The 12,048-nt window shown below is 52.2% G+C and overlaps 1 protein-coding gene across 4 annotated transcripts in view; it reads right to left on the reverse strand.

Moving 5' to 3' along the window:
- Positions 1-12,048, reverse strand: part of RERE (arginine-glutamic acid dipeptide repeats) — a 246,800-nt gene that overhangs the window by 44,410 nt on the left and 190,342 nt on the right. For 2 of the 4 annotated variants that reach the window (XM_056125470.1, XM_056125469.1), the window contains one exon: positions 5,214-5,294. In XM_056125470.1, the coding sequence (XP_055981445.1) occupies positions 5,214-5,294 (81 nt within the window). Of the gene's footprint in view, positions 1-5,213; positions 5,295-6,507; positions 6,566-6,765; positions 6,829-12,048 lie in introns of those variants that run through there. The other 2 variants (XM_056125472.1, XM_056125473.1) reach the window with 2 other exon arrangements.

Here is a 12,048-nt window from a genome sequence, read left to right on the forward strand (position 1 = left end):
GGAAAAACAGAATAATAGAATCGTTGGTTATTCGCACTACAAACATACTAAAATATTTGATTTGCAGTTACCCTCATGGACAACAGTGTTACTCCAGCTCCATCGACAGTCGGTTTTCTGCACACGGCCCTTTACACTTTAGGGGCCCCACTGTAACCGCCACGGAAACCAGAGCCAGGAGAGCTGAAATGAGGGAACCCAGAAACTTGTCTGTAGGACCGCGCTGGACTAGTAAACAATGGAGTCTTCTTGGGGCAGAGAGGCAATACAGGGGAAAAGGCACTTGCCTTGTATGCAACTGACTCAGGGTTAATTCCTGGCGCTGCACATGGTCCCCCAGCCCTGCCAGGTGTGATCTCTGAGCACAGAGCCAGGAGTGAGCCCAACTCCCAAACAAAAAATATTAGCTCAAAAGCAAACAGGTAACTTCTTTCATTCATATTAATAAATTTTTATACAGAAGTTACTCTTTTTTAATGGAAAGTATTTTTCACAGCACTTAATGAAGGACTAGACATAGATTGGGAAGAACAATCACTTTCAAGAGCCTTTATACATATTTTATGAATATTTTTAAGTATTTCATTTAAATTCTCAAAAACAATTTTAAGGGGTAGGAAGGATAAAGGTAAAGGCCCTCCCGTTGTTCATCAGTTTGCTCGAGCGGGCCCAGTAACGTCTCCATTGGAGATTTTGTTGTTACTGTGTTTGGCATATCGAATACATCACGGGTAGCTTGCCAGGCTCTGCTGTGTGGGCGAGATACTCTCGGTAGCCTTATTTTAAAGGAGAAAGGATGATTTTTCCCTATGTCCCCGAAGTAGGAAAGCGTCAGAGGAGGCCAGACCAGGGGCGGGAGAATACTGTGGGTAAGGTGCGCTTACCTTACAAGCAGCCATACAAGGTTTGATTCTTTGTCCCCCAGATGGGGCCCTAAGCTGCCAAGTCAGGGGTGATCCCTGAGCGCAGAACCAGGAGGAAGCCCCAAGTACTGCAGAATGTGAGCCAAAAGCAAACAAACAAACAAAAGCCTGCTCTCCCGCAGAGAAACACGCTTGAGAGAAAACGGTCTCCTAGTTGTTATAAGAACTGGACCTGATTTTCAAATGATCAGCTCCAAGCAAACTGCAGTCAGCAAAGATCCGAGTTACTGGTAAGGCCAAGAATAGACCACAGGCCGGCTGACCCTGGTGCCCAAGCCCGAACTGGCATGTTCTTTTGGATGCGGACACCCTACTGAAGTTTCAAGTCAGTAAGCCGAGACAAGTAAATAAATGAGTTAATAATTCTGGTAAATAGAAGAGAAGGTGGGAAGGATCCAGATTAGAGGAATTTTCTTTCTTTTAAAATGGCATGACCATCTGAGAATGTCTATGAAGCAAGTTTTGAACAAAAACTTATATTGCAGAACACTGTCCTTGCAATTTCTCTCATCTTCTGCAGCAAATTTAAAAAGAACCTTTGCTCTACCTTCACTATGACTCGTGAATGATTACCTCTGCTGTGCTGATAAGGAAAACGAGTGCCTCTCCTCGCTGATTAGAATCCTTAGACTTCTCCTACCCAGTCCTCCAATTCTCTGCCACAGACACCTGGACACTAGCAGGGATCAGCCGATTTCAGCTGAAACACATCCTCCATGCCAATGATCCTAAGTAGTAGCTGAAAAGAGGAAGTCTGTTGGGTGCCAGAGAAGCACCGTGGCTGGGAAAAACGGGATAGAAGAGTTGTGATGGGGGAAAAATGTCAATAAGGAGATACATTCAAATACCTGAAGCACTCAGAACTTCCCTATGACACAGGGAGTGAGACTATAGGTAAGAACAAGGAAAAGCCAGAAATGGGGCTGGAGCAAGAGGGGAAGGCATCTGCCCTGCATGCAGCTAACCCAGGTTCAGCCCTAACACCACATATGGTTCCTTGAGCCCTTCCAGAAGTGATTCCTAGGCACTGTCAGATGTGACCCCAAAACCAATAAAAAGCCAGAAACAAGGTTCTTCCTTAGCGTAAATTAGGGGCTGGAGAGAAGGCGCAAAGGGCTGATGCAGGCTTTGTGTGCGGGCGGCCTGGGCTCAGTCCCTAGCACTGACTGCGTGTGTGTGTCACCCTGTCCCATCCCCCACCTCACTCCCACGCCAAAAACCACACTACTTGGGAGATACCCACCCTGAGGCCTCCAGGTGTGGCCTGGTAACTGCCATTTGGTTCCCCCCCCCATATATAAAAGTTGTTCAGGTATATTTCCAAGAGGGAAATATATTGCTAGATAAAAATGTCTGCATTTCCAAATGCTCGAAAAATTTCAAATGAAGTTTTAACCTTGCTATTTTTTTAAAAAACATAAAATGTAATTGTTGAGTAACTTCTTGTATCAAACTCTTCACAGTTGGTAACTTAGCAGAGCACAGGGATAGATCAAACCTGAGGGGAAAGGTTATACTCTCGCCTAAGCCACCAGCCAAATCTACTCCCAACTAAACTGTCTGGCACCCCGACATCTACGCAAAATAAGGCCACAGCCAAACTTCTACACTTGGCTTAGGGATGGTGATTTCCGGGTATGTGGTGGCTTGTGGGGGGCGGGGGAGGGTGACCCTGGGTTGTGGCTCTGCAGGGCTCCTCAAACCACGGCATTTCCGTTTCTGAAAGTATCTATGAAACTTCAAATAACTGAAATCTTCAGAAAACTTCAAGGCTGTTTGGGTGGAGAATGTGGCTCAGCAACAGTGAGCACAGCCCTTGAGGCCCAGGGTTCGATTCCTGGCACCACAAAGAGTTCTTTTCACTGATCTACACTAAATACCTCTTTTCCAACATGTTCTAGAAAGAGCAAAATATACGACTACATAGCATATTTTACTTTAATGTCTGTAAAGTTCTTATTTATGGTTATGGGGACCACACCTGGTAGTGACTGGGGCTTACTCCTGGTTCTGCACTTAGAGATCACTCCTGGTGGTGTTCAGGGGATCATATGGGGTGCTGGGATCAAACCTGCATTGGCCGCATACAAGGCAAGCACACTGTCTACTACACTATCTCTCTGGCCCCAAACTTTTAAAAACCATCTCTATATATCTAAATATTCAAGTTTTTTTTTTTAAATTTACTTGTTGAATTGCTGTGGGAAAAGTTACAAAGCTTTCAGGTTTAGGTCTTGGTCATGCAAATATCAATCACATTTCCCTTTACCAATACTTATTTTTCACCACGAAGAACCCCAATAAACCCCCACCCCCCACCCCCTAAATATTCAAGTTTTTACCTAATTAAAACTGCAAAAGAAATCTCAGTAACTTCTTCCCCATTTAGAGTTCTTGTTCTGGATGCACCTTACCAAAAAATAAAATAAACTTCCAGAAACTTAATTTTTAAAAGAACAAGATTAGCATAACCTTTTACCTATATTGTAAACTACAATGCAAAGGGGGGTGGAGAAGAGGAGGGGAAGGAGGGAGGGGTGGGGTGGGGGGGGAGAGAGAGACAGACACACAGCTGGGAGGGGGACTAGGGACAGACAAGCAGTGGGAAATGTACACTTGTGAAGGGTTGGGTATTGGAACACTGTATAACTGTGACCCAAACAAGAACAACTTTGTAACTGTGTATCTCATGGCGATTTAATAAAAAAAAAGGGGGGGGTAAATCATGAAATAAAAATCAATAAACAATTAGAAAACCAAAACCTAAATAAAACAATGACCAGAAAGATATTAGGGGGGAGGGGGGCTTGGGGCGGGTAGGGTGTTTGCCTTGCACAAGGCCAACCTAGGTTTGATCCCTGGCACCCCATATGGTCCCCTGAGCTTCACCAGGAGTGATCCCTGAGCACAGAGCCAGGAGTAAGCCCTGAACATTCCCAGTGTGTGTGCCCCACCCCCTCAGAAAAGAAAATAAGAAATCAAAACAACTCACCCTATTCTATCAAGTTTCTTCCTCAAAGCCTCCTTTCCTCCCTATAGGAACTGTCCTTACACTGAGTAGGGAGATGAAATCTTCACACCCCTCCCCCAGCCGACAGCACTTCCTGTGCCTGCTCTGCAGCAGTGACCCCCCCACTCCAGTCTCAGTGGCTGCCAAGGCAGAGGTCAGCTTCCCTGCTGACTCCAGTACCACCTGTAGAAAATTACAGGTAAACAGACAAAGCCCGTTGCAGCATCTCTTCTGTATACTAGTTACTTCTTCCATATATTCCGGCAACCCCCTCCTTCCCACTTTTATCAAGGATAATCACCAGATCAGATTCTCAGCTTTCTGAACTACCAGTGAAAAAACTTTTAAAGGCACTTGCCCCTGTTCTAAGTGCCATAAGGTAGGTTCTTGTTTATTTTGGCTTTTTGGGTCACAGCTGTGATACTCAGGTAACTCGTGGCCCTGCATTCAGGAATTACTCCTGGTGGTGCTGGGGGACAGGGGGGCCACATGGGATGCTGGGGATTGAACCTGGGTTAGCTGTTGTACTATCGCTTTGGCCCCACTGTCATTCTAAAGACTCCTTTAGAGCACTGTTTAAGACTCCTTGTTTGTTCAATGAAAACCGCACCCTTCTTCCTCCACCCCCTAAAACCAAATACCAGAGAGATAGTACAGCAGGTAAGGCCCTTGGCCTGCCTGCGGCTGACCCAGGTTTGAGACCAAGTACCACATATGACACCAGGCACTGCAGCGAGTGACCCCTCAGTGCTGAGCCAGGAAGCACTGGGTACCTCTGGGTAAATCCCCAAAACAAAAGCAAAATCAATGAAAAGTGCCAACCATCACGCCTAGGAGACAGAGCAGCATTACATAAAACCAACATCAGAGGGAACATCCTGACAGTCCAAGGCACGATGACTTACACTATCTCTTTAATGTTATTGCTGGGATGAATGTTTGTCAATAAGCACAAACTACTGATAAATGAAATTTCCTATTTCAGCCACTGTACTGAGAATCAGGTATTACCCCCCACCCCTTCCAACTGAACCACTCTGATACCAAAGGCCACTCTGTTCTGACAAGGAAGTCCACTTTTTAAGTGTAATCTGTTACTTTACTAAAATCGTGAGCCAAAAACTAAAAGTGAAGGAAATAGAATGAATGGAATTCTCCAGGGCCCCCTAAGTCCGAGAACTGCGCTGGCGAAAGGAAACCATTTCATAAGAGCAAATGCTGAGAAGCAGCAGGAGCGAAGAGGAAAAAAAGCGAGTTACATAAAGTGCAATTGTACTCACTGTTTCCTTATTGGGAAGCAGCTCCTTCCGAATTCTGAAGAAGTTCTTGCCGTACTGCCTAAGCCCCTTCACGAAACGTTTCTGCGATAAAAAGAAACAACAAACGGGATGTTAAAACCCAAAACAAAACAGGATGTCAGCAAAGCCGAGAGCTCTGCAATCAGCAGAAAAAGCGGCAGCCGCGTGTGCGCCGGGGGGGAATCTGGCCCGGCCGGGAGAGGCTTTGGCGGCACAGCTGGGACCCGCGGGCCCGCTCGGACCCCCGCCGCCGTCCTCGCCGCCCGGTCCCGCAGCCCGCACGCGCGGCGCCGGGAAGGACGGACTGCCGGGCTGGGCCGGGCAGGGGGCCGAGCCGCAGCTCTGCGCCCTCCGCGCCGCCGCTCGGACCGTCCCCGCCGGGGCCCACCGAGGCATAAACAACAGCGCGGCCCGGGTGTCAGCCACGCCGCGCGGCTGCGTTCCACCTGGGGAGGGCGGGAGGCGGCTTCCCCGAAGGTCAAGCGGGAGCCGGAGGACGGAGCCGGCCCCGGACACTTTCCTCCGGGCGGGCGCCCCACGGGGCTGGGAGGCCCGAGTCGCCGATCGCAGGAATTCACCCGGAAGGCACCGGGCTCGCGCGGGCCTCGGGGGAGCCGACCCCCGGCGCTCGGGCAGCCGCGACCCCAGGAAAAGCCCCTCCGCGGCCCCCGACCATCTGCACCCCTTCGTTCCGCCCGGAGACCCCCGCCCGTCGCCCGGCCCCGGCGAGGCTCGCCCCCGGCCCGGGCGGACTTTCACTTTGTTCCCTTCCTCCCGGGCAGCCCCGCCCCGACCCCCACCTCGGGGCTCCGGCCGGGGCCGCGCGGCCGCCCCCCGCGGCACTTCCCGACCCGGCGCTGGCGGCGCCGCAGCCACAGGTACGCCGGGCCGGCGGCCGCCGCGCTCGGGGTCCCGGGCGGCTCGGGGCCGGGCCTGTCACTCGGCTCTGGCTCCGGCTCTACAAAGCGCAGGGCGGAGGCGGCCGGGGGCGGCTCGGCGTGTGACCGCGGCGGGGCCGCACGGCGCGGGGCGCGGGGGGCGCGGGGCTGGGGCCGCCGCCGCCGCCGCCACCGCCGGGGGAGGAGGCTGGAGCGCGGCGCGCCGAGCCCGGCGCGGCCCGGGCGGCTGCAAAAGGCGGCCTGGATCGCCGCGCCGCCCGCCGGCCCCCGCCCCGGGGCTCTGCGGAGAGGCCGCGGCCGCCTCCCGGGCCGCAGTTCCCTCCTTCCGAGCGGCGGGAGCGGATCCGGCCGGGCACGCGCAGAAACTTCCTCCGTACCGGGGCGAGCGCGGGGCCGGGCCCTTCTCGGGCCGCCGCACCGTCTCCAGTCCGGCCGGGGCCGAGTCAGCTGAGCTCCGCTGCACGCCCGGCGCCCCGAGCCCCGGCGACGAAACGCGGGCTGGCCCCCGCACCCCCCGCGGTCCCTTCCGGCCTGGGATTGTGGGCGGCCGCTCCCGGCCCAGGCATTTGCCGGCACCTCACAGGGCGCCGTTTCACAACTAAATCACCGCGGAAGCTTCCCAGCCAATAAATCACCTGCCCACCGGGCAGCGCGGCCCTCCCACTCCCCGGGCTAGGGCCCAGCCGGGCAGCGCAGCCCCGAGCCGCCCACACCCCGCTCCTGGAGGTTCTGCATTTTCCGATTTCGCCCCTCAGACGTGACTCATCACTGTCAGCCCTCTGGATAACTCGTCCAGTTCAAAGGGAAAATATCCGTCCAGGCACCCGAAGGAGGCACGTCCTCCCGGGCTGCGGGAGTGCCACTCGGACTCCCGCGAAGTGCCCTTCCTGGGCTGCTCCGGCCCGGGCACGGCACGGCCACGGCGCCGGCCTGCCCTCAAGGAGCGGGGGGCTGCGGGTGGCGGGAGGGGGAACAGGGAGCTCCGGGCCCCTAAGAAGCTGCAGAGGAACAAAGGGCACTGGGTGGGGCGGGAGGAGGAAGCTAGTTGCACGCGGGGCTGAGGGCTCAGGAAGCGGACCTGGAAGAGCCCCGCCTGCCCGGGGGCTCGGCAGCCCTGCGGGCCACCAGGACAAATTCTGGGAACTGCCGGGACAGGCTGTGCAGGAGCGGGCAGCAGATAAGAGTGTAGGGGCAGAAGGATCGGGTTGCACAGCCTGGCCGGGGCCAGGGCAGACGCTAAATCACAGTGCTAAGCTTGGGCCAGAGACGGTCAGGGTGCCGCCTGCCCGGGTGCCTGTGGAGCATGCAGGCTGATGGGACAGCCCAGATAGCACCATCCTGCTTGTCAAAACACTCCAAGTGCCTAAGAGTTTACCGACACTCAACAACGGAGGGATTTTCAAAACAAGAAGCAAGATCTTTCTAGTGTATGCAGTCATTACATAACAGTGAGGCTGACTTCTCCCAAGCAGGAGGTGGCCAGGCGCGCTGCTCAGTACAGCAAAGTAGCTGAGGGTTCCAGGGAATCGGGGCTCGCGGCCACGGCAGCGGGAACACCACAGGGCAGTGGGGAAGGACTGACAGCACTTGCCATGGGGAGGGCAGGAAGACTGTCCGGATGGAGAGAGAGTAAAAGGTTAGGGCTGTGTGTAGGGAGCCCACACATACTCCAAGTGTGCCTTCTGGGGTGAGGCCAATGTCTCTCCCAGCACCACCAGGCAAGCTGACGAGTTCAATGCCAACAGATATGCACCCTTCTCCCTAGGCATGCAGAACAGTGAAGGCAGCACCTGGCAAAGGCTGAACCGAGGGCATCAAAGGAATGTGGTGGAGGTGTGAACAAGAGTTCAGATCCTGGTTCACCAACTTGTTTGGATGAAATTCTCTGAACATCAGCCACTCCATTTCAAACTATTACCTACTAAGGCCAGGAGACTTTCGTGTATTAGCTAAAACCCTTCACAACCTCAAATACAGTATCTTACTGTCTCCATTTTATAGATAAGGAAACTGAGGCACAGGGGGTTAAATGACCAGATCAGGGTCACAAACTCCTCAGGCAAAGGCAGCCTCCAAGCTCAGGATGGGCGTCTAGGCCCAGCACGGACGCCCAAGGCAGGGCACAGCCCATCCAGGCCAGCAGGAAAGGGCTGCTGCATGTGTGAAGGTCGGGTTTGATCCCCAGTAATCCTCCCCCAAAGAGACCATTCTTGGTCACAGTACCTCTAGCTGGGATACCAGTAGTCCTTTCTTTGGAGCAATGATTTGGGGGGCTGTACCTGGAGGTGCTCGTTGCTTGGGACTGCTGCCCTGTGGTGTGCAGCAGCGGTGTGGCCAGGGGTTGAACTGGGGCCTCCTGCACGTCAAATATTCATCCTGGCCTTCGGGGTCATCGCCCCACGCTCTACTGGCACTGGCATCATGCTCCCAAGTCCTCAACATTCTTCTGAAGAAGGTTTTGCAATCTCCGCCTTGACCATCTCTGTTCTAGGCCCCAGTCAAGTCCCCAGGTGAGCCCGTCTCCACAGCTACGGCCAGGGAATTTTTCAAAGCCACACTTTACCTGGTTCTGCAGGGTGCCATACTGTACTGCCCAAAGCAAGGGGCATTCTTCAGTCTCTTCAGTGTGGTGGGTATGCCCCTTTAAATCTTTGAATTAAAGATCCTTCAGGACACTGTTCTGCCTACCCGGATGCCAGCTGCCCAGACTGTGACATCGGTTTGAACCACAGACTCTGGGATGACTTTCCTGCTCCTCAGCCTACCCCCAGGACACTTCTAACTGACCCCAAGCCCCTCTACTCTGAGATGAAAGCACCCTCTCGACTGTCTGGCTTAGGCGGTACCCAGCTCCTCTCAGCTCTTAACAGGCAGGCATTGTGAGGGGTGTCCCTCAGGAACCATAACGGCACGGGCCTGGGCTAGGGTGGGCCGTGGAAACAGACTGTGAACTGACAACAGAATGGGCCACAAACTCTCCTGCCGGCGCTCCACAGGCTCTGAACTCCCGACTGCCCAGACTCCAGTAGAATCTCCATTGCTCCCACGGCTCTAACGTACACGATTCTCTCAACTTCTTTCCAGGCTAACTCTATGGTCCAAGCCCACTGGGAACATTTTCTTGAATGTCTCAAACTAACTTCTTTCAGAAACCTAAATTTGACATCTGGTGATGAACACAGCCCACTGCGGTCAGCATACATCAATGACAATACGATCAATTGTAAAGCACCACTGATCTCAAAAAGAAGGAAGCAAAAGCTCCATGTGGCCTATACTGTTACTTCTCCATGGAAAGCCACAAGGCCTCAAAGCTGGCAAGACATCTGCTCCTCAGAGATGAGCTTTTACCTTGTGGTTTACCAGAAATGTAGAGTAGCCTCTAAAATCCAAACACTCAGGCAGTCAATGAGTAGAGTAAGTCAGTGTGTTAAAAGTTTAGCTTAGAATAGTCGAAGTTCCATCCCCTAATTCATTTCTCTTCAAAGGAAGAACATGAAACTCTGAGACTTTAATTTAAAAATTAAGAACTATCAACTTATAAATAGATACTGTGAAATTTCAAAAGCATTTCATAAATTGAGTAACTGAACTGTAATACAGCATTTCCAGTGCTGAAATTCAAGGTCTCATGAATTATTACTCTGCCCATTAGTGTTTCTGTCTCTGACACTGCATAGATATTAGGGTGCTAGGATGCCAGAGGTGAAGGAGGATTGTGGTTCCTTTATTTTATTTGGTTTTGGGGCCAAACCCAGAGATACTCAAGGACTGATTTTGGCAGTACTAGGGGAACCGAACTGAACCCGGGTCAGCCACATACAAGACAAATGCCTTGTACAATAGCTCTGGACCCAGAGGTGGTTCCTTTAAAGGACAGTCACTTGCGGCTGGAGAGAGAGTACAGCAGGTAGGCGCCGCTGACCTGGCTTGGATCCCTGGTGCCCCATATGTCCCCGAGCCTTCCAGGAGTGATTCCTGAGTGCAGAGCCAGGAGGAACCCCTGAGCACCACTGGGTTTGCCCCCGAAAACCAAACCAAATTGCAAAGGGCAGTGACTCTATTCACCTCTGCTCCGTCCATGCTCGTGCTTTCTCTGCACTTATGCTCTACAGTCTGGTTTTTCGTTTATTCGCTTTGGTTTCTGGGCCACCCAACCGTGCTCAGGACTTACTCCTGGCTGTGCTTACCACATGGGGAGCCAGAAATCAAAGCAGGGTCGTCCATGTGCAAGGTAAGCATCCCATCTCTCCAGTTCCCTATGTATATTTAAAAACTTTGCTTTGCAGTGTAGGGGATGGAACCCAGGTCCTCAGGAATGAAGGCAGGCACTCAACCACTGGGCCACACCCCCCACCTGGCCCCACAGGCTTACAGCAGAAACACAGCCACTGGGACACAAGACCTGAGGGCCATGAGGAACATACAAGTTTCTATTTCTGAATCCCAAACAGGATGACATCAAATATAAATGAAAATTTGAGTCAAGATTTTTCTTTTGCAACTCAGTTTGTGACTGTGGTCCAGCTTTTACTTACTGAAATATACTGTGACATAAAAAATTATGTGTATGGGGGATGAGGGCTGGAGAGACAGTACAGTGGGTAGGATGTTGCCTTGAGCACTGCTGACCTGGGCTCAATTCCCTGCACTCCATATGGTGCTCCAAGCAGCACTAGAGTGATACCTGAGCAGAGAGCCAGGAGTAAACCCTCAGAACAGCTGGCTGTGGCCCCCAAACAATAGCAAGAACAACAAAAAAATGGGAGGGGAGGGTAGAAGAATCAGGAGATACAGATTGATTCTTGGCACCATGTATGGTCAATCCCCAGCCCTGCCAGGAGTGATCCCTTGAGCACAGAGCCAAGAGTAAGGCCTGGGAACTGCCAAGTGTGCTCCACCCCACCCCCTGAACTATGGCAGGGGCAGTTGGGGAGACGGGGGTAAAGAGAGCAAAATGTTTAAAGCATTTCCTTGCATGTAGTTGATTCCAGTTCAATGCCTGGCACTACGTAAGGTTCTCTGAACACTTCCAGGGGTGACCCCTGAGCACTGAGCCAGGAATAGCTCCTGAGGACTACTGGGATGTGGCCCATAAAACAAGGGATAAAAAAAAATGATTAAAAAAATTATATACAGCTGGAGAGAGTACAGCAGGATGGGCATTAGTCTTGTAAACAGCTGACCAGGGCTTGATGCCTGGCACCCCCCACGGCCCGACCAGAAGTTATTTCTGAGCACAGAGCCAGGAGTATGCCCTGAGCACTGCAGGGTAGCCAACAGCAAGACCCCTCCTCCCAAGAAAGAATTCTAAGGAAAAAAATATGTGTAGGGAGAAGTAGTACAGGGATTAAGGCGCTCACCGTGCATGTGACCAACTGCAGTTCAGTCCTCAGTACTCCAGAAGGTCTCCTGAGCACCACCAGGAGTGAGTCTCAAGCAAAGAGCCAGGAGTAAGCCCTGAACACCACCATGTATGTCCCCAATACCCCCCAAACAAATCAATTAAAGTTTATATACAGGGCTGGAGCAATAGCACAGCAGGTAGGGCGTCTGCCTTGCATGCAGCCGACCTGGGTTCGATTTCCAGCATCCCATATGGTCCCTTGAGTAATGCCAGGGGCGATTCCTGAGTGCAGAGCCAGGAGTAACCCCTGTGCATTGCTGGGTATGACCCAAAAAGCAAATATAAATGAAATAAAAAATAAAATAAAATTTATATACAATTTTGGCAGGGAAGATGGATTAAAGCATCGGTTGGAGTACATGCTTTGCCCGTGGGAATCGCAGGTTCAATCCCCAAGCACTGCCAGCAGTAAATCCCGAGCACACTGGGAATGGTCCAAAAACTCCCCTCACAAAAAAAAGTTCTAATCTGACAGATGTATTACATGATATTATAGTGATAAGTGGCACCT

Source organism: Sorex fumeus, unplaced genomic scaffold (assembly GCF_029834395.1).
Source record: "Sorex fumeus unplaced genomic scaffold, SorFum_2.1 ptg000054l, whole genome shotgun sequence".
Taxonomy (NCBI): Eukaryota; Metazoa; Chordata; class Mammalia; order Eulipotyphla; family Soricidae; genus Sorex; species Sorex fumeus.